This window comes from Xiphophorus hellerii, chromosome 18 (genome assembly GCF_003331165.1).
Source record: "Xiphophorus hellerii strain 12219 chromosome 18, Xiphophorus_hellerii-4.1, whole genome shotgun sequence".
Taxonomy (NCBI): Eukaryota; Metazoa; Chordata; class Actinopteri; order Cyprinodontiformes; family Poeciliidae; genus Xiphophorus; species Xiphophorus hellerii.
Genome location: NC_045689.1, coordinates 16,375,423 through 16,400,821, shown reverse-complemented (window position 1 = coordinate 16,400,821; position 25,399 = coordinate 16,375,423). Strand labels below are relative to the sequence as shown.

General features: G+C 37.3%; 2 protein-coding genes across 2 annotated transcripts; one reads left to right on the top strand and one right to left on the bottom strand.

The window, feature by feature from the left end:
- On the top strand, positions 1 to 4,008 carry LOC116708120 (transmembrane protease serine 3-like). Its single transcript, XM_032545910.1, has 3 exons — positions 1 to 516; positions 1,099 to 1,251; positions 2,300 to 4,008. The coding sequence occupies exons 1-3, from the start codon at positions 394 to 396 to the stop codon at positions 2,315 to 2,317; spliced, it is 294 nt and encodes a 97-aa protein (XP_032401801.1). The 5' UTR covers positions 1 to 393; the 3' UTR covers positions 2,318 to 4,008.
- On the bottom strand, positions 3,900 to 23,020 carry bace2 (beta-secretase 2). The gene is made up of 9 exons (XM_032545909.1): positions 22,446 to 23,020; positions 15,974 to 16,062; positions 14,361 to 14,577; positions 12,293 to 12,424; positions 11,626 to 11,760; positions 9,939 to 10,040; positions 9,458 to 9,607; positions 9,195 to 9,363; positions 3,900 to 5,420 (listed from the first exon to the last, which is right to left on the bottom strand). Exons 1-9 carry the CDS (start codon positions 22,737 to 22,739, stop codon positions 5,185 to 5,187), a joined length of 1,524 nt encoding a protein of 507 aa, XP_032401800.1. The 5' UTR covers positions 22,740 to 23,020; the 3' UTR covers positions 3,900 to 5,184.
- Positions 23,021 to 25,399: the final 2,379 nt, after the last annotated feature.

Here is a 25,399-nt window from a genome sequence, read left to right as displayed (position 1 = left end):
TGTGGCTCCAGACAGAGCATTTTAAATTCACTTCTTAGAAAGCCAACACTAAAGAGTCACTCTGATCAACGCAGCATCAATATTTTCTCTGCTACACCTAAAACTGAGCACCTTCCTGTTGCAGCTTCCAGTAAAGTCAGAGCCGTGTGTCTCCCTAAAGCTGGTCTAAACATCACTGACCCCGAGAAGAGCTGGGTGACATACTTCGGCTCCACAACAAAGGTGAGACAGAGGTTCTAATAATCAAAGCTATCCACTAGATGGCGCTAAAGTTCAGGACATAAAACCACTGTAGGAAAGCCTCTTTGAGGAGCGATACGCTCAGAGAGGAAAGGCAGTGATGAGTAGCTCACCTGTTTGGTTTCTCTTTCAGATTCTGGTTCTCTGTACCTGATGGAGGCTGCGGTGTCACTCATCCCCTCTGCAGAGTGCAACAGCTCCAAGGCGTCCAGCGGCAGGATATCGCAGGATATGCTCTGTGCCGCAGAGTCAGAACCCGGAGCCGGCATGTGCCATGTAAGAGTAACTCACCAGTAACATGATGCACATGTATCACAAACAGCTGACAGAGTTTACTGCACAACTTTGCCCTGAGCAAAGCCAGACAGTCGCTGCCTTGTCTTCAGGCATCAGTGGTGCATTTCCTGAGATTGTGTCGATATAAACTCACCTGATGCTGTAAAAGAGACAAATGACTGCCTGCTTTTTCAACCACAGATAGGTTTCTGTTCAGGGAGGAATTTAAAGCATTTTTCTGCTCTTATGTAATTTGCTTTAAGGCACAGTTGGACAAGTCCCGCATTATGCGGCACACATGGCAACAGATTAAAATAAACACATTTCTGTGTCTTATAACAAACCATTTATACAGCCAACCCTACAAGGCATGTTCAGTTATAGCTCAGCTGACCATGATGTCACATTACTGAAACTATTCAGTCCTCTTCATTGATAAAAGAAATCCCTCAAAGAACATTTTTGAAAAAAATCATATCAGTTTGAGTCTTTGTGTTGCACATGCGGATCACAGACTGATTGTTTATGATTTGCATGAATCTCTAGTTGACCGCTGTCTGCTGTATTTGTCCTGAACTTCAGCCTGACAGTGGCGGTCACCTGGTTTCCCAGACGGATGGACTGTGGTGGCTCTCAGGTGATGGTGTATGGGGCGAACACTGCAATGGACAGAATAAACCAGGTGTCTACACCAACATCAAACACCATCTGAACTGGATCCATCAACAGATGCAGGTAAAAGTCTCTCGTTGGGTGTTTTTTATTCTCATTTATTCAACTGTTTGACAAGTGTGTGACGGTAGAGTAGGAGAAGATGCAAACATGTGGCCATTGCTGTGATTTAATCACAATTAATCAGTTGACCCAGTTCTGCCAATAAATAATGCAGATTGGCTTTCTGATCTCCTGCTTTCTTAAAAATGTTGTTTGGAAGTTATTTAAATATTACTTATTATTTAAATCGGCGGTTTTCAAAGTGAGAGGCGCGCCTCCCCTAGGGGGCGCCAGAGCACTTTAGGGGAGGCGCGGTGCGAGGGAAAAAATAAACCGGAAAAGAAGCTATCTGCTTGCTGTCTACTGATGAGAGAGAAAGAATGGACAAATTTTTAGTAAAGAAAAAGGCAGGGGAGACAAGCTCTGGCGTAAGTAGAAAAAAGAGGAAGTATGACCACGACTACTTAAAGTTTGGATTTTCCTGGACTGCTCCCGATGATGCTCCAAGGCCGCAATGCGTAATCTGCAAGGAGGTTCTGGCTAATGATAGCATGAGACCCTGTAAGCTCCGGCGTCACATTGAAACAAAGCACCCAAGTTTAGTGACCAAGCCGCGGGAGTTTTTTGAGAGGAAGCTGAAGGAGCTGTGCACACAGAAAAAAACAAATGGAAAAAAAAAATGAGTTTGGGGTTGTTCTTATCATTAGAAAAATGAAAAAAGGGCGTATTTGCCATACAAAGGCCCTGATAAAATAATTAAAATGGGAGGAAATGTTTTAAAATGTTCATGTGTTAAATTTCATTCAGATAAAGTGTCATTTTAAAAGATGAGATGGTTCTAAAATAAAAGCAATTAGAAGGTGTTTTGTAGTGGCATTTGTTTGTGTGTGGGTTGATTATTGGGGGGAGGGGAGGCGGGGCGCAGCAGGCATTGTGCTCCTTGGAGGGGGGCTCACCCTTTCATACTTTGAAAACCCCTGATTTAAATAATAGGAAATGGTCTTGTGAAACCAAGACCATTTCCTGTGAAACCAAGGTTCATAGTGATGTTTCTATTTTGCGTTTACAGAGGCATCAAGATGTCTGACGACAGGACCAAAGGCGATCAGCAAGACAAGTTATCTGCATTGTAACATTGTCTTCATGTTTGTCTATAATACTTTATAATGCAGATTGTTGTTTGTTTTTTTTACTTCCTTAAAGAAAATGTTTTCATAGCCTAAAAGAAAAAACAGATCAGTCACAATATTAACACATCTCTGCTTACCCCCATATCTAGAAAGTCCCAAATGTCTTTTAACAGCGAAAGGATTTCTAAAAAGAGATATATAGAATATAAAACGATGATGTATTTTATGAAAGTATTAAGCTATTGTCTCTCTGTCTTTATTTAAATCAAGGGGTAAAAACTACCTGTTTGATTAATAATAACTATAATATTGGGCAATATATTTTATGTATATTTGAATATTACTGATGATTTTGATGATGACCATTGAGAAAATATGTTTATTGCTTGTTTCATAATAAGTTAGTGTATTATGTTTTTATCATGTAAAGAACTTTGAACTGCCCCGATGCTGAAAAGTACTACACAAATAAACAAATAATTATTATTATCATAATAATAATATGATTTATTATTATTATTTAAATGATTAAATACAGGTCAAATTAAAAATAAATAAAAAAATATTTCATTATTTGAGCCATTTGAAATTGGATGTTTTATCTAATTCATATTATCAGACTGGTTCTATTTAAATATTTTTTAATTCTAAAGGACAAGCAATAATCAGGCCACGGTGTGGCTAGCGAACGAATCCAGCCGTCCATAAAGATATTGTCAATCGCAGTTTTACTCATAACTTAATAATTTGGGATGATTAGTTTTTTGACAAAGGGTCCCATTGGTTTATATAATCTTTTCCCCTGTAAATATTAAGTCATTTGAAAACTGCATTTTATTTTCACTCAGGTTGCCTGACGTTAAAATTAGCTTGATGATGTTGAACATTTATTTATTTGAGACAAAATAAAAACATAACTAATCTGTAAGCTGAGCTCAACTATCTAATGACTGCCTTTACAGCTCACAGTCTTTGATGCCCCAAGTTGTCTTTTAATTATTTGCTTAATATGAAACTGAGCCCAATTCCTCTGCCATCTCAGCCACTGCAAGCATTCAGCTTGCCAATGTAAGCAAATCTTCATCAGTGCAGACAGAGCATCTGCATAGAGCCGCATAGAATTAAGTATTGTTAATAATGTACTTGTGTAGCACATTTAAAAATAGCAAAACAAAATCAGGTAAATTCATATGCTATTAAGGCCCAAATAAGCTGGACAATGGTGGGATTGAGATATAAGAAGGGAAAAAAACCCAAAAAACAACACAAGAGATAAATTTTTTCTCTTTGGCTCCCAAAATATTTTTTAATTTAAAATGATTGATTTGTCTTAAATGATTTTATGTACAACACAGTTACAACGTTTGGCACTAAAAGCATACACAGTTAAATAAATGAACAGTTCATGTGTATGTCGAAATAAAGTTTTACATGTTCAGGGTTCAGACATTGGGCAACATTAGTAAGACAGTAAGAGTGTGCAGCTCAGGACAACTCACTGAAGTTTAAATCTACATTATTCCACACTGCTTTTTTTTCCCTCCCCAGCTTTACTGGTGAGACGTCTTGTGTAGCATTAATCTGGCTGATGTGCAAAAGACTTTTTATTTGGAAGCCATCAAGTCAGTTAGATTTACAAGACTGCTAACCATAGTCCTACCCAGAATGATGAGATGTTTTTCCAACTTATGCACTTCACATATACTTCTTGCTTTGTAAAACGAAATGTGCTGTATAGAAACAGCCTTTGATATTAGGCTACGGGATTAGAAATAATAGCGCAAAAAAAAAAAAAAACTCAAACACATAAATCTGAAAATGTACAGATTTACACAAATCATAATACAAAAAAAATCGTATAACATAGACATTGATCTGTCGCTTTGTATTATACTGTTGATCAGCTTTGGAAACAAAGTGCACTTCAGCAGAGTAAATCTTAACCTGCTGATACGATTTATCAGTTTGAGCAGAGAGCTAAGAAACAAAGGCACTGCAGGCAACGTAAACCTGTTGTTTTAAAGTATTAATAGCACTACCAATGGTTAACTGAGCAGCTTTATTTCCACAAACTTTCATTTTGCCCCACTTAAGAGTGGAGAGTCAGCATACAAAAGCCCCAACAATCAAATCAAAGAATTGGCATAAGGGTTGTAAACTGCAAAAAGGAAGATTTGTTGTAGATAATCGACACTGAATTTTAAAATATACGTCCCTTGAATAATAAAACGCCGAAGGGTCTAAAGGTGCTCCTCGTTCTCCTTACTTTTGTCTGATAATACTCATGGCTGTGTTGATGTGCAGCAAAGAGACAGGATACTTTATAGTTTGGCGGAGCTTCATATTTTCTGTCCTACATTTTACCAAATAACTTGGTTCATTTGAGATATAGAGGGTGAGAACACACTCTTAGTGTATTCATCTTCCCATTAGGGAAAAAATGAGCCATAACCACAAGACTTCACTGCATTGAGGTTCATAAAAGCCATAGTCAGTGAGTCCTCCTTTCATCTAGACACTGTTCACTTTGTTTGATTAGAAGTAAGAGGAAGAAAAATTAAACCATTGGAGCACACATTCAGCTCTAGCAGCTGTTTTTTTTTTTTATCAGCTGTTTTTAGGTGGAATTTCCCTTTAAGAGGCAGCTCAACTGTCCGTCTACCTCCGTGGGCTAATAAGCTTATGAGTCCAGCCTAAAATCATTCTTATTCAGCATGGCTGATCAGTGCAAACTGACCTCCACCCTCTACTCCACAGCTCTGGACGGGCTCTGTCCGCTGTCTCCCAGTCTTTTGACCGTGCTCGCCCGTCCGTTTCCCCGCAGTCACTTGATGCGATGCCGCACCAGTGAGGACTCGTCTGTGATCTCCCCGCGGTCACGGTGCCTGCAGGGCAGCAGCAGCAGCAGCAGGCCGATGAGGATCAGGGCGCAGACTGCCACCAGGGCGTAGGAGATCACCCACATGACGGGCTCCTTCAGCATGCCGCCGGAGCAGTCTGCTGCCACGTCTGCTGCTGAGAAGGGCCCAGCGATCTCTGAGAGAGGCTCTCCGTCACTCACTGCAAACAAAGGCGAGACAGCTCAGAAGCAGGAAACCCTACTATCACCAAAAAAATTGCAAATTTATGGCTGCAACCAATGATTATTTTAGTAATCAATTATTCAGTTACTAAAATAATTGGCATAATCTGGAGATCTTTCATTTAAAATGTAGTAGAATGCATCTGCAGCTTAAAAATACTTCCAACGTTTACATGTGAAAAAGCTCAGCTCTTTCTGCTCAACTTAACCTCAGTGTGAGGCTGATCTGCTTACTATTTTTTTTCAATTAGACAATAAATAATTAGATAGCAAAAGGTGCTTAATCTAAGTTTTTTTTTTTTAACAAAATTTGAACCAGGTGAAGCTGGTGTTTCTTTACCAGAAACAGAGGGCTTGTCAATTCTGATGGGAAGATGGAGATGAATGAAAAAAAACCTTGAAACTGAGAGAGTTTCACCTCCCAGCTGGACAACTACACAGATAATAGTTTAAATCAAACAATATTCATGTGTTAGAAAGGGGGCGTCCACTTACAAATCTGTATCAAGTATTTAAAAACTTGATTCTCTTCATCCACTCTGAGTTTAAAATATGTTGAAAAGAATAATAAGGAAAGATTTCAGACTCCAGATGTGCAACGCTGGCAGAGTTAAACCCCACGAGACTGCAAGTGGCTCTACAAAGTGTTCACATCCCACTCTTCAGATTTTTATTTACAACAATCATGCCTTACTTTGTGTAGGTCTATCACATAATCCTAATAAAATACATAGAAGTTTGTGGTTATAATGTCGCAAAATGTAGAAATAATTCAAGGGGCATGAAAGCTTTTGCAAGTCAATGTAAGTTAAACATGTTACTGATGAAAAAAAAATTAGGATCCAATGATCAAAGAGAAAAGGGGCATTTTATAAACAAATGCAAAAGGAGATTCCCTTATATATCCTCTGCAAACTATATGATTTTTAGTAGATTATTGTGATAAACAAATGTACCAAATAGTGCTCATGCAGCTTCTTAAATAAAGCTGTCAGCTGGAGGGTAATATCCTTAGGTTCACGTTTAAAACTGAAATTCCTGGTTTCACAGAAGCTCATCAATAGGCCGTTTGTCTGCGCTCCAGAACAGAGAGGAAAGTCGGCAACTAAACGTCACAAGCCTGCATCTTCAGCCTTAAGCCAACATCTGTTTCAAGTGTGTTTGCTTAGTTTCAACAAGCTGGTCTTTGTACTTTACGATGTGAACAGGAGACCTCTCCAAAGCTCATACAAACACAAAACCAAACTATTCAACTCATTTAATATCTGATGCAGCACATGAGCATAACTTGCTTAAAACACCTGAGGTGGATTCTGCACATGAGACAATGTTGGCTGAGGATCTTCAGGTCAGCAAAGTCTTACAAAGTGTTGGTCAGTCAACCTGAACTTAGAGTCTGCTTGTGGACTGGTTATTAATTAATCCAAGTCTATTCCGTGTCTTTCTAAAGTATTGATATCCCTCAAACTTTCTGGACTTCAGCAACAGGTGAGGTGGAAGGAAAATTAAACTTGATTTTTTTTTAAAATTTACAAATAAAAGTTTGAAATATATGGAGTCTTGTAGGGGACACAAAGAATTTTCTTTCTTATTGCATTTCCTCGCAATAGGTTGCATCCACTTGCAATAATATTGTATTTACTAGTCAGTTCGTAAGATAAGATGAGCTTTACTGTCCAAAGTTACAATATGAGTATTTAACATGTACGTTAACACAGTTACTTGCAGATTTTACTAATTTTAAATAATATCTGCACATCTCTGCTGTTACAAAGTTTTTATTGTTCTTATAAATAGTTTGTCTTTAAATACACACATTTGCACATTTTGTAATTTTTTTTTTAAATTAACCTACCTATTGCACATTAATTTGAAATGGAGTAAGCTATTTTTAATAACTACATTTTATTCTGTGCATGTATGTTATATTCTCTCATCTTTATGTGAATCCATGTGCTTCAACAGCCTGTCACTTTGCAGCTGTTGCACCAAAGTTTCCCTATTATGGAACAATAAAGAAATTTCTAATTTGTGAGATATCTTAAGTTTTATGTGTTTTTCTATGGAATACAAACACCTTAAATTTATGTGCCAAATGCCAGAGAGAAAACAGTGCCAGCCAAACATGAGCTTTCCATCCCTGCTCTGAAACATAAACACGACAGAAAGTTTCTGTAAGAAGGAAAAAAAAGCCAAACTATTTGGACTATTTTAAATTATCTTTATGGGGTAATACTACCCTCTACTGACAACTTTAGTCAGTAGAGGGTCTGATTATTAAGCAGGCTTGTAGTCTGAAAGGCCCCATTGTTATGTGCAGTCCCATTTCCTGCTATCAGTTATTTGTCCACCGAAATATATTATACAAACATGAACACTCAATTACCTGATATATATTGGAAACACGTTTCCACTGAGGATCTTCGTACATATGTGCAACTTTATATTGACATTTCTTATCACCGTGGCTGTATGTAAAATAGACCAAGATGTACTTGATAATTCATTGTGTGGGAACACAATAAGAAGAAAATCTTTTGCATCTCTTGGGGAGATTTGAGGATTATGGTCCACTATTCTGTGTGGCTTGCTTTATACTTTATACTTAGATTACCTTGGGCACAGGATGACTTAATTTAGTTACTAGGTGACATCTGAATGTAATTGGATGCACTAGGTTTGTTTATTGGTAAGTGGGTAAAGAAGGCTAAATACAAATGCATGAAAAACTTTTCAAATTTTTATTTGTAGGAAATGCTGAAAACTATTGTTTTCTGTTTCCACTTTACAGTTATGGACTAACTTGCATCGGTCTACAAAATCTTAATAAATTACAAGCTTGTGACTCCAACAGGATATAAGAGGAGAAAGTTCAAAGTAACGATTCCTCGAGTGATTCGAGTGCCCCGATTATTAAAATTCCTCGAGGAAAATGCATCTGCCTCGAAGTTTTGTTAAGTTATGCTTTATTATTTAGCGCACCGTGTTCTGGCTGGGTTATTACTTGCATTGCACAGCGCTCTCACTTCTGCCTGAGTTGTTCAGGTTAACTAAGAAAGTGAGCTATTGTTACAGGTTAATTTTCTAAACTACAGAAAAGCTATTGTTAGAGAAACTCAACTGTGAAAAATTGGACTGATGTTAATATACAATAGTAATACTGTTGATATGTTAGATTTACCAATGTTTTACTTCATCTTTTTTTAATCCTATTACTCAATTAATCATAAGAATAATCAATAGATTACTCGATTACTAAAATATTCGTTTACAACAGCCCTAGTTTAAAGTCACTGTGGGGAAATTCTGTGCGGAAATGTTTTGCATCATTAGGCTGCCACTGTACCTTTTTTTGAAATGTTGCTACTTATTAACCTTTAGTCTTTAAATTTTCTTTTAAAACACACTTAGAGAAGAAACAAATAAGTTGAATAATTTCAAGAGTGTAAAAACCATTATGAGTGCACTTGTTTACATTGCAACTTTTATTCCAAACATATCAACTTGTTCTGATTATACCAAACTCAGAGGGCAGACATGCGTCTTCTGACTTTGAAGTTTAGCACACATGATCAATAAAAATGAGATACCAAGAATAAGTCCACTGGTACATGATTACCAATTCGACATACAGGTACAGTATATGCTAAAATTTTCATTCTCACATCTAAATAACACTAAAAAACCCTTCTCCTAACAAGCTGTGATTCTATTTATAATGAGTGGAAGTCTTAAGTGCATAATTTTCTTACCTGCACAGCTGCTGAGTGCGAAGCCCAGTTTCTTCTGGGTGCGGTCGAACACAACATAGAAACCTTCCATAACAGTGGCGCCGATCACCAGGCCGTTCGATGATGGGGACATACCGAAACGGAAGCATTCCAGGTCGTTTTCTGTGTCTGCGATCGGCTGGATGTAAAGCTGCAGAAAGGCAAAACAATATGTCTCGTTAGTCAGTTTGAGACTGACATGGGCGAAAGGTGGAGCTGTGATTTCAATTTCTGTGCATATCTACCTGAGGCAGGATGGTAATGCGGAAAGACTGACTGGTGTTGGTGGCTCTCAGGTAAATTGAAAGATTTGGGAAAAGCTCCATGGAGTTCTCGTCCTTCTTCCAGCATGCAAGCTTGGTGCCATCCCAGAACCCTGAAGAGAAATTCTCGATCTAAATCACAGAGACAGAGGAAGACAGAACAGAAGGTCACTACTGCACCAAAGCAGGTTTTGATGTTGTCTTTCATCTATATCAGAGTATACTTGAAGAATTGTTGAAGTTGATCTTGAGTCTCAAAAGGCTAAAAAAAAAAAACACATAAAAAGGATTGGAAATGGCTGTCTGCAGGAAGGCAAGACAATTATTTTCCTAGCAGAAAAACAATGAACTCTTCTACCTACAACTACTGCATCCTTAAACAGTGAGTGTGTGCTATCCTCCTCAGCATCCCTTTGCTCTGACAACATGTTTCATCATTGTCTGTGAGAAGAAGGCAGCGTACCCGAGAGCTGCGTGTGATGGCTTCAACCACCGCATTGAAGACATTGATAGGAAGTCTCAGCATTGTCGTCCCGCTGTCAACTATGGCTTTATCTGCGTTATACTGAAAGAAAGAGACCAACAGTGTTTTTTTTCTTAGTTCAACAGGCTTCTCTGGAATGCCTTGAAAAAACAGAATAAAATACAAGGACAAATTTTCACAAGTAGGTAAACCAGATCACATTTCTCAACAGCACTGCAAGTCAGCTACATTTATAAGTGTCCTACCGAGAATAAAAATGACCATTGACATCGTCCAAGTAGTATATCTTTTTCTATTTTAAATGTAAACACGGTTTCTTTGAAGCTTGAGGACAACTATTGTGTGGGATCATATGCTGAAATAAAGATGTGTAAAAAAAAATAAGCTGAAGCTGTTGAAAACAAATTTTTCTTTCTTTTTTTTCTCTATTTGCAACTTTGAGATCCTAGGTCTCCATAACAATTATTACACAGAGTCTAAATGCCAATGAGAGTTACAGTATATCCTGTCATTACAAATGTAAATATGTGGAGATTGTTAAACTCTACTGAGACCTTGACTGAGAACTATGTGCTTTGGACACGTGAGACTTTTCACCAACCAAGGTTCCTGGTGGGTCTAATGTGAAACCAAGGATTAACATTTAGAAATGCTCACTATTAAGTAGGGTAGAGGAGCTGTGATGATGTGGGCCTGCTTCTCTCCCAAAACATCTGGGAACCCCAATAGAAGCGTTGCTTAATTTTGAAAAATATAGTTCTGATTTTTATGGTACTTATTGAAATCCCTTTCATTATTATTATTATTATTATTATTAGAATTACTATGTACACTTGAATAACAGAACATTTTTAAACACAATGATTTACCAGCAACAGAGTTATTCCACAGTATGTAGAAAACAAAATGCTAAGCTGAAAATTAATTATACCATCTATAAAAGAATTAAAAAGTGATTATATAATAAGATATAAATACATTATAAGGAAAATAGAAAACATGTCATTACTAGTAATAACGCTAATTTTGACCAAACAAATTTGCTTACATTTTGAGAACTAACTTAAAGCTCTTGTGTATGCATTTTTGTAAAATATATTCAATAAATTTAAGTCACTTTCAGTATTAGTTGCCCATAGATCATGCCCTGCTTAAATTTCAGGTCACAGAACAAATCTGGGTATCACAACCCAAGTTTGTTTCATAAAATCCAAAGTGTTTCACTTCAAGTGAACCGACTCTGTCTTTGTTGTCTCTAACCACTGCGATTTATCCGACTAGTGTTCTAATCTATTAGCAATTTTCTGACAACAGGCCCATTTAAGACATGAGTTTATTCTTCGAAATGGGTCAAAGTACACAGAAAATGCATAATAAGAGCATTGTTCCAAAGAAGAATATGCCAGATAGTGACGAGAGCATTGGGATTTTATTAAAAACCTATTTCTCAACAGATATTTTTATCTTATTCATTAAATGTACTGAAATTAAAGTTAGGAATTTTTCAGATTTTTTCAGTGTGGGATCATGCTGTTAGAAGGCAAAATGGCTTTTTTATTAGGCTTTTAACACATCTTTACCAGGAGTGCCAATAAACGTGGGTGGCACTTTATATTAAAGTCAGCGACAGGACAGTTAGAGAATCAATACAGAGTTTGATGTTTACCTCCTTACAATCCAGATTCAGTCTCTGGTCTCCAACTTCCAGTTTCAAAACTTCCACTTGGTAGTACCACTCCTCTACGATAGGTGTGTACCAAATTGACCCTTGGTACAAAGTTGGTTCAGCTCCACCCATTATCTACAAAAAAAACAAACAAAAAAAACCCCACAGGTTTATCCATCTGCTCACACTCTGGCACAGCATAGTACATAAACACACAGGGACATCCTGCCATCTAATCCACCAGTATCAGAGGGTCACATGATGGAGATGCAGCTTGTGAGGTAGTGAGGTTGTGTGTGCAACAGAGACAGACCTGCTCTCAGCAGGAAGCCATCTTAATTTAATGAGTCACTCTTTAACCAGAGTGGGCATCCAAAGGGAAAATATGCTGACACACAACCACATCAACTATTATGTTTTTAAGACGCACTCGGCTGCTCTGATCAATTAGTGTTAAATCATCATGTGAGTAGAAACTGCTGAACAGCATTTCAGTGTTTCAGCGCAACTGGTAATGTTTATGTTAAAAGAACAAAGACCCCAACTCAAAAGTGCAAACTCGAAGGTGACATCAAAAAATATTTTAAAGAGTAATCCGATTTTGAAATTAATTAGTATATAAAGTATTATTTAGGCAGATTTCTCCGGAGTCGTGCCGGATACTTACAAGACTGCCAGCAGGAGGGTCGACTGCGCTGCTGGCTGACAGTCCAGCCCCGCACATTTGCAGAGAAAACGTGTCGGGAATTCCCAGCTGCTTCACCACAGAGTTGAAGAACGGCTCCACGGAGGAGTCGGGCTGATCAAGAGACAAAAAAGGCATAATCAATCACCATCTGTCAATTTAAACACTGGAACATGAGCTTATGCATCGTCTGGACAGAATCGTCTTACCCCTTGCTGGGGTTTTATGTAATGCACTAGATAGTATATAATCGTGAAATGGATAGAAAATGAAGGTGTTTCTATTTTCTTACTGAATAAAAACAAAGACAGAATAGAACACATTTGAATTAAACCTCCTTTACATCCAATACTCGCAAAAGATCTAGTGCAATAGACTACTTTTAGAAGTTACCTAATTAGTGAAATTTCCACCTGTCATGGGAACAGGCCTTTTTCCATTTAGAATACATAATGAGAAAAACACAATCATCAATAGCAGATCACTGTAGTTCGAGACACGTAGTAATGAAAGAAAGTAATTGTTAAAAAATGTTCTGACCAAAAAGAACAATCACAGTGTGTGCATGAACTGCAGGTCCAAAACAAGAGTTCTGCCCTTTGACCAAACAATGTTCTCTCTTTTGGTGACGAAGTTGTTCATGTCAGTTTTGTGTTACCCCAAGCATGACTAATAGTTCTCAGGCAAGTTGAACCTGATCTTTTCAGAGTCAACAAAAGCACAAAGTGGTCAGTGTGAGCATATCTGCTCTTTAGTCACTGGCATTTGATCCCAAAGGTTACTGCAGTCAGCTCAGGTAGAAAGAATCTCTTGTGTTGGTCCCAACTAAATTATCATGTCGAAGAAAGCCAACAAGGTCAAGTAATTTGGATTTTGTCACATTTCACATTTACTGTGCTGTGAAAAAGTCTTTACCCATTTAAACTTTTCCAATTTTTTACTTTCTTGTGTATCACTTACACTTCAGATTATCAAACAAGCATGAAAATCAGACAAAGATGGTGATGGTGATGACAAATTCTGCAAAGCAGAGTAGGCCAAGATTCCTTCACCGTGATGTAAAAGATTAATTACTGGTTATCACAAATAGTTGTTGCTACCAAAGGGTGGAACAACCAGTTACTAGATTTAGAGTATAATTACTTTCAAAAGGAGGCGGATTGGTTTGGATAGTTTCTTTTCTTCCTTTAATTAATTAAACCATCATTGAAAAACTGCTTTTTGTATTAATACAAATTATTGTCTGACATTAACATTTGCACAAATGACACAAGAAAGCAAAAAAAAAGAAAAAATCTATAAGGGTAAATACTTTTTCACAGCTCTGTATGCAAATTTTAGACACCTGAATGTCTCAAAAAGGAAGCAAGTTATCTGTATCAAATTCATTCAGAAAATACATAATGATATAGAGGAAATGAGATTAAATCAAATTTTAAAAAAAGTTTTTTAAGAGAACAAAGCAGAGGCATCACAGTACAGGCTGCTGAAAATGAATTAAGAAAATGGAACCATTCTGTTGTCATGTGAAACATCAGTGACTACATTAAGATAAGATCTCACACTGAAGTTATGCGGAATCGTAAAAGATATGCAGAGCGGGATCTTACACAGTACTGCATGGAAGACAAAACATTATATCAAGCAAATCATCTTCCTTTGTACAGCTTTTTATTGTTACAATACCAATCTGTTTTTAAAGTCATTTCATACATTGTAAAGGTTTTATGGCATCTTTCCTAGCCTATTTAGCTGGAGCAGCATACTGAAACTGTATCTCTCACTGTCAAGAGAAACCGACAGAGGCCACAGCGTCCAGAACAGCCCTTGTGAGTAAATTAAATTGGACACAATCACAATATTAATGCAGACAATGTACTGCTAATAGCTGCACTGTCCAATTTAATTGATTCTGACCATTTTATATCTAACTCAACATTGTGTGCATTTATGTCTTCCTGGAAGCTAGGACCGAGCCTGATGGGACAGTTGTATGCTTGTTGTGATCTGCCTGCTGTTAATCTCCTTGTTTAAAGAGTCTGCATCTCACCCGTGACAGCACTGGGTAGGCCAGCCCCAGGATGCCTTGCCAGTTGATTCCAGGTAAGAAGAAGCCGTCTGATAACTGGATGGCGGCAATGTTGATAGCAATGGTTCCATTTGGGCCTTTGGGCAAGGAGACGAGATCAGTTCCCAGAACACCTTCCCAGTTGCCTTGTGTGTACCTGACAGCTACTGAGCGACCAGTTGACTGGAAGGTACTAGAGCTGGGGAGAGGAAGGAGACAAACATGAAATAAAATAGTGGGGGGTTTTTTTAGACAAAAAGAAAACATTAAGACAATGGAAAAAAAAATACATAAGATAAAGAGCAAAGATTGCAGTTGTATTTTAAGAATTTAAAATTTAAAGTTTTTATTTCTGTTCATTTTGATTATTATTGTGGCTTACAACTCATGAAAGCACCAAAATATAATTTCTTAGAAAATTTCCAGTATTAAAGCCAATAAAAAAATGTGTTGTCCTACTGAAATGTATGTCCATGTATTACAGTATGCAAACTCAATACTTAATCTGATCTCCTTTTGTATGAATTATTAATCAATGTGGCATCGCATGGAGTCGATCAGGCTGAAGCGCTGGTGTCTCATCTTCCTCTTCACAACACACTATAGTTTTCTCCATGTGGCTTAGGTCAGGGGTTAGACACAGCGATACCATGGTAATCAACACACGTATTCATATTTTTGGTTGTCTGTGCAGGTGCCAAACCCTGCTGGAAAATGAAATTAGCATTTCCATAAAGCTTTTCAGCAGAAGAAACCATGAAGAGCTCAAACATTTCCTGGAAGTGAGCCAACACCAGCAAAGGACTTAGCACCTTAAATCATCACTGACTGGAAACTTAACATTTGAGCTCAAGCAACTTGGATTCTCTAGTCTCCAAATACTGGGACCATGATTTCCAAATGAAATGCAAAATTTTACAAAATCTGAAATTAAGACTTTGGCTTACTGAGTCCAATCTTTATTTTTCTCTGAGACCAGATGATGCTTTTAATATCTCTGGTTCAGTAGTGGCTTAATACGATAAATGCAACAGTTGTAGCCCATGTCCTGCATCTGTGTGGTGGCTCTTAAAGTCCTGACTCCCACTGCAGTCCATGCTTGCTAGGCTGTTGTTGTCCCACTACTTGTCTACTTTTTGATCACACTTTTTCCTTTCACTGAGCTTTCCACTAATATACTTGGATAGAGCACTCAGCTTCTGTAACTATGCTCTTTTGTGGCTTACCGTCTCCTTCTGGTGGGAGTCAATGACTGTTTCACAATTGTCAAGTCATTGTACTGTACAAGCCATAAAATGGATGTAACATAAAGTTTCTGTATTAAAAACAATGTTTATTTTGGTTGTTCTATTCTTGCTGAGAACTTGAGTTTTAGGTTTCCATAAGCTGTAAACCATTATCATCAAAATGAACAGAAAGAGAGTCTGCAAATATAGCTCTCTGTTTGTTATGTATCTAGAAAGCAATTGATTTCCGCTGAATTACCAAAATAATTCTCAGAAGTGCATGTATTATTTCTGTGATCTACAACTGTAGTGTCGTGTTATTTTCAGGAGCATGTGAGTTTTGCCACACAACGTGTTTGTGCCACTCACAGTGCAGTGTTGAAGTAGCGCGTAATGAATGGGTGTGGAGCAGCAGCCACAGCAAAGTTACTGCTGCCTGTATCCACCAGGATGTTGAGCTGAAACACACAAGGAAGAGTTTGCTTTAACAACTGATACAAGCTGCACGTCCTTACATAAATAACTCATAAAACAACACTGTCAAAAAACGACAGCAGACGCAAGCAGACAGTTTTAAGTTGCATTATATTTTATTTAGAGGCATTAAAACAGAAAAAGAAAACCCTGTCTTAAGAGTTTACTGTAAGTTTGACTTTTTGTTGTTGGGTGGAAAAAGAAAGATTAACTTGGCACATTACTCTTCCTGCAGACTCCGCAATCACACAAACTGCTGTTAAGCCACACGTAGACACACACACACACACACACACAAAATACAGCACTCAGACTGTGACATAATTACTCTCTAATGTGCTATCTGGGAGACGAACATGACAGCCTCGAGCGCCTGACATGACCGTATGACCCAGCCAGCCGTTTGGGTATGTGTCATGTGGGGAATGGCGAGCAGCAGTGGATATAATTCTGTCTTCCAGGCATCAAGTCAGCGAGCATGAACTAATTAGCTAGTAGAGTTCTGTCACCTCCTCGACTAAAGCACAGGCCAAATCCACAGTCACTGAAAACCATTCCTTGCCATGACAAGGTCCCACAACCACCTGTTTCCTCCCACATCTAAAACAAAATCGCTGATCTCTACGGGCTGTGAAATCTTTAGTCCTTCAATCAGCAGCAAACAGACGCAATCTAACTAAGATCAGTCTTCTTTTACTGTAAACAGAGTGGACTAGCAGGAAGGAGCTAAAAATGTTAAAAGTGCAGAAATGTTAAAAGTGTAACATTTCTGGCATATATTTCTATATGCCAGAAATGTTATTTCTGCATCCTATCAGATAAATAAAGTTATTTCTATATGCCAGAAATAACTTCCTCATGCTTTGCTCCAAAACTTGTTTCATGAACACTTCCTTATTGTTAAGCTAAGGTGTGTATTCATACCTTATGAAACAATGACTGATGATAGATCATAAAAGATCAATCATGATTTTTTTTATTAACTTGTTCTTGTAAGGCTTTGTTTAGGCTCATGTGTTTCTCCTTACTGGGCTGGCTCTGGTCCCATTGCCATAAAATTTCCCATCATCGCCTTGTCCATGGCAGCAATCCACTGCCCAAACAAGCCTGACTGGAAAATACTTGTGAGGATGGACAGTAAGGGCATTTTTATTCGTCTCCATGTCCCACATCTTCTTCTGGTCTAGCTCCCGAGCCTGAGGCAAATCTCTCTCTAACTCTCTCATCGCGGCAGCCTGCAGTTGAACACTCACTGCCTAATTGGCAGCGGCTCCGTGGTGTCAACGCGCATCTGCTACCTGTTTGTAGCAATTAGCAGATGTGAGGCTCTCCGCAGCCTCTCTCCGCCCGGCTGTGCCACATGTTAACAGATGCAGCAATTAGAGGCTGATTTGAATAGTGCCTTGTTTAACACTGCGGCCCTGTAATCACATCATGATTTAGTTAGTGTAATACCGAGAGCGTGGCCCAATCGTGTTGAATTACAGGACATTCTGGCAACAAATAGCCAATTTAAACCGAAGTGGATTGAGCTTCGCTGGCGTGAATAACTGATGTTAATGGACTTGCTGTAATTATGCCAAGAGAAGCAAAGTTTAATGGTCGGCTCATCTGGGCAGAAACATCAAAAGGTGGTGAAACTGCTTTTTTCTTTGCATTATAATTCCATCTATGTCACATAATAATGACCATCTTCACAGTATTCTGATTTTCAGAGACACTGAATCTTGGATTTCCATTGTCTGTTAGCCAATTACAAGAAACAAATGCTTGGAATCTATAACTATAACCAACTGAATAAGCAAAATTTTTAAATCAAAAACCATTTTTTCTAAAAAAAAAATATTTGAATAAATAGACATGAGCTCAATACCATATTTATTGGTTTTTAGTTATTCAGACATCCGTATGGTGGAAAGTGCAATTATACCCATTCAGCTTTTAAGCGTTTCAGAACCCTTGATCATTCATGCAATTTCTTTAAAATAAAAAACCTCTTTTTGGTACGGCTTGCACAAAAAAAAATCTTATTTTCCAGCATCCTATCAGATCGTTGTTTGAAGCAAAAATTGACCTCCAGTCGGCCAAGAGAAGTGGATTTGTCGATCATTACTTTTATTTGCAAATGCCACCTCTGCGTCAGATTTACAAGAGCATCACGAACACGCATAAGCCAAGGTTCTGACTAGAACCTTTGTATGTAAAAAAAAAAACAACAACAACAAAAAACAACTGATTAATAGCATTAACATTCTTTTTTTATTTTATTTATTTATTTATTTTGCGGGGAAGACATGCGGCAAATATTGCCGGGTCCGGGAATCGAACCCGCGACTGCTGGGTTGAGGACTCAAGGCCTCCAAATGTGGGTCGCGCTATCCCCTACACCACCACAGCACGCCCCAGAATTAACATTCTTAACGAGTTAAAATCTATGTAATTAATTAATCAAAAACAACATGTTAAAATATGTATTCTAGCAGAAAAAAACAGAAAGGTCCAAAGGGACCAAAGGGAAGAAGAGAGGTATGATACGAAGATGGAAAAAGAGAAAGGAGGGACACAAGGAAAGGAGGTGAGTGCATGAGAAAGGAAGGAAATAAGGAAAAATCGAAAGGACACATAAAAAGGACAGAAGGCTGTAGCACTTACACAACAAAATAAGGAGTAAAGTCAAGAAATACAAATACTTTTCTGAACTTTTCCACACTACACAATGGTCATGTCTACAATTTAACTGTGTTTAACATTAAACATAAATACTGCCAATAAGAGACACTGTAAGACCATACAACACAAACCAGTCATGTGGGTTAATTTCCTAAAACTATCATAGCAGTATTTACTTTTCACTCTGTTCCTTGGGTGTGCGTCCAGAGAAAGTAACCTGAAACAGGTGTTTGTTCACCTGTCACATCACATAACACATAGGTGTAACTACTGACATCACACTGACTGGTCTCTACATAGGTGGACTGGCTAATGTAATTAATACAAAAAAAACAAATCTGATTTCATAGGGCCTCAGCATGATCTGATGGTTTCAATTTTTTTGCCCACGGTGACACATAGGAACTAATTTGTGTGGTCTTTTCTTTTATTTCTACTAATAAATAAACTAATAAAATAACAATTGTTGATTATAAAGAGAGAAACCAGCTGCAGGTTTCCTCTTTTAGAAGTAGTAGTATTTAATCCTACGCCTTCATCGAAGAAAAGACGTTATAAGATTATCCCTTTTAATGTCTCTAACCCGCAGCATCTGACTTTCTTTTAGCTATACTCAAAACATAAAAAGTGCATCACATCGGAGAAAGTGCTGTTTATTGAGAGGTTTAAAGTTGAAGTTTTAACCATGAATTGGAAATTAACTGAAATACAACCAAATCAAAACCTGATTTCTTTTTTTTTTGTGATTTTATCATCTGCTGGTTGATTTTAATCCCTGGTCAATTAATTGCTGCATGAAATCTTTAATGCTTATGACATCCAAATGTAGACTGTTAAACATATTTTAAATCAAATTGTTAGATTTCTGTTATGAAAAAGCATGGGCTAGCTGGTTACAGAAATAGAAATAGTGTAATACCATAAAGTTGTGGTGGTTTTTTCAAGGTTATCATACAGGGAGTAACTTTTACCAATCCATGCATATAAGATAAGATAAGGTAAGATAAGATTTATTGTCATTGTCATCAACAGATTACAACAAGATTGAGATTTGCTCGACTCGAGTTAAGATGCAGGTTATGTGTATATTCATAATATACAAAGATAAAGAAATAAATAGTACAAAATGAGAAATAAATAGACATCAGAAGATGGTTGCAGCGCCTGGAGGTGTCGCAACAGAATTTACATTTTTAACAAAGCGGTGTCAAGAGCAGAAGTTCTTATGCCTTTGAATTTAGTGCCATGATTGCCATCGGGTATGACATCCAGAGCAATACTCTAAATGTCTGACTATCATTGCAGCGCCTGCCTATTAAGTGGAATGTGAAACTACGAGGAACACTTGTGGATTTTATGAAAGATTCACATGACGGTACTGTAAGTGTGTTTTTCCAGTTATGTGATAACTGCTTATAAATAACTATTCTTTTGTCTCGTCGTAATTCAACTAGAAAACGTTTTGCTTTTCATTCACTCCAAGAAGCCCTGTAGTAATTCAGCGTTGCTTTTAATAGATTATAAACTGAGAAAAACATTAATTATAAATGCTTTGTATATTCAGATAAATGTCCAAAACTGTGATATTCCTCATATTTTCCAAAAGGACAGTTTTGATTTCTCCGTCATGCTCTCTGTAGCCTCATACCATGTAGAACTGATAAGCCTCTACGAGCCTGAGAAACTAAAGCTTCACCACAGGAGTCTTAAAAGCTCTGATCTGTTTAACTTGAGAGGCCCGGGGGCAACAGGTCAACTTACTAATGAGATAATTCACCTTTGGTTTAAGCTCTGCTTCAAACGCTTCCACTCAGAGCACAATGGCAAATCGCTGCCACCCCTAAGGCCTCATGTATTCTTAATTCCTCACTCGTGCACATTTAGCCCCTCTTAATCATTAACATGATCTTGTTAGGCACTTTACATTACTAGATGAATAAAATGATGACAGATTATCCCTGGCAGAATTTCTTTGCAACTCAAAGAAATGAAGCAGGAGGTAGGAATGGCCAATTACCACACAGTTTATTGGTATCGCAGGGAAAAAAGAATCATGATTAGCATCAGCAATAACGTAATAATCACAATAAATTGCAAATAATGCTGGTAAACCCCCCCCCCAAAAAATGTGGTTAAATCTTGTTTTGGATTACTGCAGTGGTTGTTTGGACTATTTTTCCGCTAGTGGTGCAATGAGATCTTTATTGTAAGCTGTTTACTTTTCAAAATATTAATGAATACATTAATTGTGTTCTGTTTAGCAACAGAGTTGCAACTGCTCAATATATGAAGTGTCCCTTTTTTACAATAGTGTATTTCTGTGGGACTCCACGTGTAGCTAGCTACAATTAACAGCTAAAAATTGAGGGTATTTTTCATGTAAAAACATTTAAACATTTAAAGCATTTCCCTTAATTTATTTTCTTTGAAAATGGTGGATTGGTGATTATGTCCGTGCTTGTACCGTAACCAAAAAAAAAAGCTTTTATTTGCCTCTTTTGTTTCCAATTTAAAAAAATATGTCCAATTACAATGTAAAGTAAACCTACCTTGAATTTCTCATTTTATTTAGCAACACAACTGGGGCTTAATGCTACAGTTGGTCCAAAGTTTGATTGATTTGTTTTGAAAAATCAACCAAACACATTTAGAGTCTTCAAGTGCTAATGTACAAAAAAATCAGCTGATTTGTTCAGTAAGGACATAGTTATTTAGCCTGGGCAAGGTCCAGAATTGATAAAAAAGGATTAGAAATATTTTATATCTTATTTTCAGGATTGAGCATAAATGTTTAATTTGAAAAATATTGCAAGCTTAATGTGTTTTTGTTTTAAGGCAGAATATCCTCTGATGCTGTTTATAATGGTGAAACTATATTCTACAATAGCAAATGTGGTTTGATAAATCAAAGTCAATGGACACTTATTCTAATCCCTAAAAACGCATAACATTGATCAAAATTATTGAATATTCAGTGTCAATGCCTTGAACGAAGCATAAAATTAGGCAGACTGTTGTGTCATAAAGTTTCTCAGATTTTAATATAGACTGAGAAATATCCATTCAAATTTTAGCATTATAATCCTGCAACACTCCTCATTTAAAACCTGCAGAAATGATCTTGGTATCATTTCAGATGAATTTGTCTGTTTTGACACCTAAATCTTTTTCAAGATTTTGTTAGCTTACCTACCAAGCTAACAAAAAGAGCTACCCCCTGAAACAAGGGAATAGCTCTTATTTTATTTTATTTTTACAAGTCTGGGGCTGCTCTTTGCTCCATGGGAGCCTCATAATCCCAGTCAGCTGCCTGGAAAGAAACACTGGTCCTCACAGGCAGCATCATGTGAGCGCATGTGAGTGGGAAGCTGTAGCCTACCTTACAGAGACCCCAAGGCTGGTAAAGCCAGCTTCAGCTCAGCTCTGGCACAGTCTTACCTTAATGGTCCCTGATTAAAAAGGCTAATAAAGTCTCATAATAAACTACGTCACTCCTATCATAAACTATTCCCTTCCTTCATGTTACACTGAAATAATTATTCAAGTATGTTCATTAACTCGCATAAGATAGTGAATGGACCGAAAGCAAGCATGATATCATTAAAAGCAAAGTACAATAAAGTAAAAAAAAACAACAACTGTTAATTAAAATGAGGCATTAAACAAATATTTACATTTTGTGAAGGTGATACAGTACCTTTTGGCCAGGAGTGCCAATAGACATCTCTATGTAGTAGCCTCTTCCAGAGTCCCCTTGCAGGTTGTCGACCATGTCCAGAAAGTTGACCGTACCGCTTGGATCAGAGGCCAGAGAGAGACCTTCTCCATCTGATTTCAGCGCTACCACCCGGACAGAAGACAAATTGGCCTCAGTGGTGAAATTATATTTCCCCGGGTAAATTTTCAGCGGTATTGAAAAGTAACAGTCCGTCGCTCCGAAATTGAGACTTAAAACAAATGCCCAAATCGAAAACAAAGCAATGTTTTCCATTGTTGCGGCCGTTTTTCCCCTTTAACGTTAATAACTGAAATAGTTTAGGACGAAGTTGTTGCTCAAACTTTGGCTCCTGAAGTTTTCGGCTCTGCTGTCATGTCATAGGAACAAAAGCGGTGTTGTTGTCGCCATTGTGGAAACGGAGCCTTTTCTTCGTCATAAACAAACCGGACATGCTCCCAAGCCAGAAGATTATGATTGGCAATAAAAAGAAAGAGAAACTTCTCGACGGCCCTAGTTTTATCAAAGTTTCGCCTCCATCCACACCTCCAACCTTGTTAAGTCTGATAATACGGAAGAGGTGGCTTCCGTTCTTTTACTTTCAAAGTAAAGAAAACACAACGCTCACTGTTACGTGATGATAAAAAAAAAAAAACAACCTTGAGAAATATTATTTCTGATATGACAAATCGGACACACATGTGTACTCTAATAATATTAAAACTGTACCGCTACCTCTTTCGCACTTTGTGTAAGTTTCTAAAACTGAAATATTTAGATTTTATTTTGAAATTCAACTAAATGGGCAGTTGATCGTATTTTTACAGTCTTGATCCCATTGTTTCCACCTTATCTTGTGAGATTGGTGACACATTATTTCAACAAACTAATCTAGGCTGTTTTCGGAAAAGATAAACTAATATATCGAATGTTATTATTTGCCTTGCGCAGTGGCGCTTATTTAATAACAACCACCACTTCATTAAACACGTTTTAAAGTGTTTTTCTTTTTTAAAATTTTTTCCTTTAAGTAGAACAGGTCGTTGTCGTTCTGTTATTGTGTCCCGAAGAAATGGAAAAACACACCATTTAAACATATTGTCTGTGTGACTGGTTAAAGGCTACACATTTTTAGTCAGGACAAATGTTACCTGAAATTTGGACTTCAGCATTGGAAAGTATGAGGGTTCTTAACTCTGAACTCAAAATCCAACATAGATGCCTTGAAAATTAGGCTAAGCAGCCTGCAGCCTGAAGTGACCCAAATCCGATTTTTTTTTTTTTTTTTTTTGTGCCTGTATATGATATTTTCATGACAGTCTTAACAACACAGATCGGACTTGTTCTAATGCGACCCGGGATACTTGGATATGTGGTTCTAAATCGATACATCTTTTCAAATGTGGCCTGAATCTGTATGGCCAGATCGTATTCGTCCAAGCTGAACGTCATTGATACTCGACAAACGTCACTATTCTGCGTCCTGATACGCGCAAGCGGGAAGAAATCATCAGCCATGGTGGACGACAATGAGGATTTAGTAGCTAATGAGCTGGCTCCTGTCGGACACCAACTTTAAAATCGTAAGATATGCTCCACTATTAGTATCCGCAGTTACTTCCGCAAACACTGAGCACTTCTTCTTTTTTAGAGCTTAACAAAACACTGTGTGACGATATGTTTGACGTTTTTGCGTATGCGGGTTCACAAGTCGCATATACTGTATTTGGAAGTGTGAACGGCCACGCACACAACAAAATCAGTGTTGGCTTTGATTTAATGGCTTTTCTTTTGATTTTTGTCATTTACTTTGACTAAAATTATTTCCTATTGAATATACTCTGCTTCTTTAATTGTATCAAAGTGTGAAGAATTTCAGTGGCAAAACAAAGTTTAAAAAAGATTAAGGTATCTTTTTTATATTTATTTCAGATTAAGACATCAGTAATTATGTATTAAGTATGTGAATGTAAAACGAACTATTATCACTTTTAGTAGTGGTAGTAGTAATATTTACAAGTTGTGTTTATTTCAGCACACGATTCAAAGTTTTTCTTTAAATGTTAACCTTTTTCCTGATGATGTTAAAATATTTGTCCATAATATTAACTGAGTAATGTGGGTCAGAGAAGAAGTGTAGAGTCTAAAATACATTTGTAGGTACAAAGTGCATGTGTCACTGAGCAATATATGTAAAAATCAGCCAAAATTGGACACACAGCCTGACAGATGTATCATCCAGACTACATTTTCTGTATGTCATGTTATAGCAAAAAGCTCTTTGTAATATTGAGATTGGCATGGTTAAAATAATATTTTCTGTCTATCAAACGGTCTTGTCTTGGTTATTGAAAAGATTAAGCAAACAGAAATAGCATTAAATTATGCATTTTTATAATCCAGGAAAATGACTGATGATGCAGATTTGGTCACAATTCTAATTTGCTTGTTATGAGTTATTATTTGTTCTCCCTTGAGGGTAGAAGTAATATGTAATTGTGAATTGGAGGGAACATAATGTATCCTTTTAAAAAGATTCTAAACAAAAATCTGAAAAGTGTGATGTGCATTTGTTTTCAGACCACTTTACTCTGATATTCATGAAGTAAATCTACTGCAGCCAAATGCCTTTAGGCGTCAGCTAATTAGTAAACTGAGTAAACAGTCTTCCGGTGTATAATGTAATCTCAGTCTAATTACAGCTGTTCTATGAAGGCCCTTACTCTTAGAGGTTTTGTAGGGAACATTATTGAACTAACAGCATCACGAAGACCAAGAAACACAGCAGACAAGTCAGGGAGAAAGTTGTGGGGAAGCTTAAAACAGAATTATTGAAAAATGTCCAAAACTATATCAAAAATAAAACATAAACTAAAATAGAAAAGATGGGACACAACTTCATGCTATCAAGATATGGCTGTCCCCCTAAACTGTGA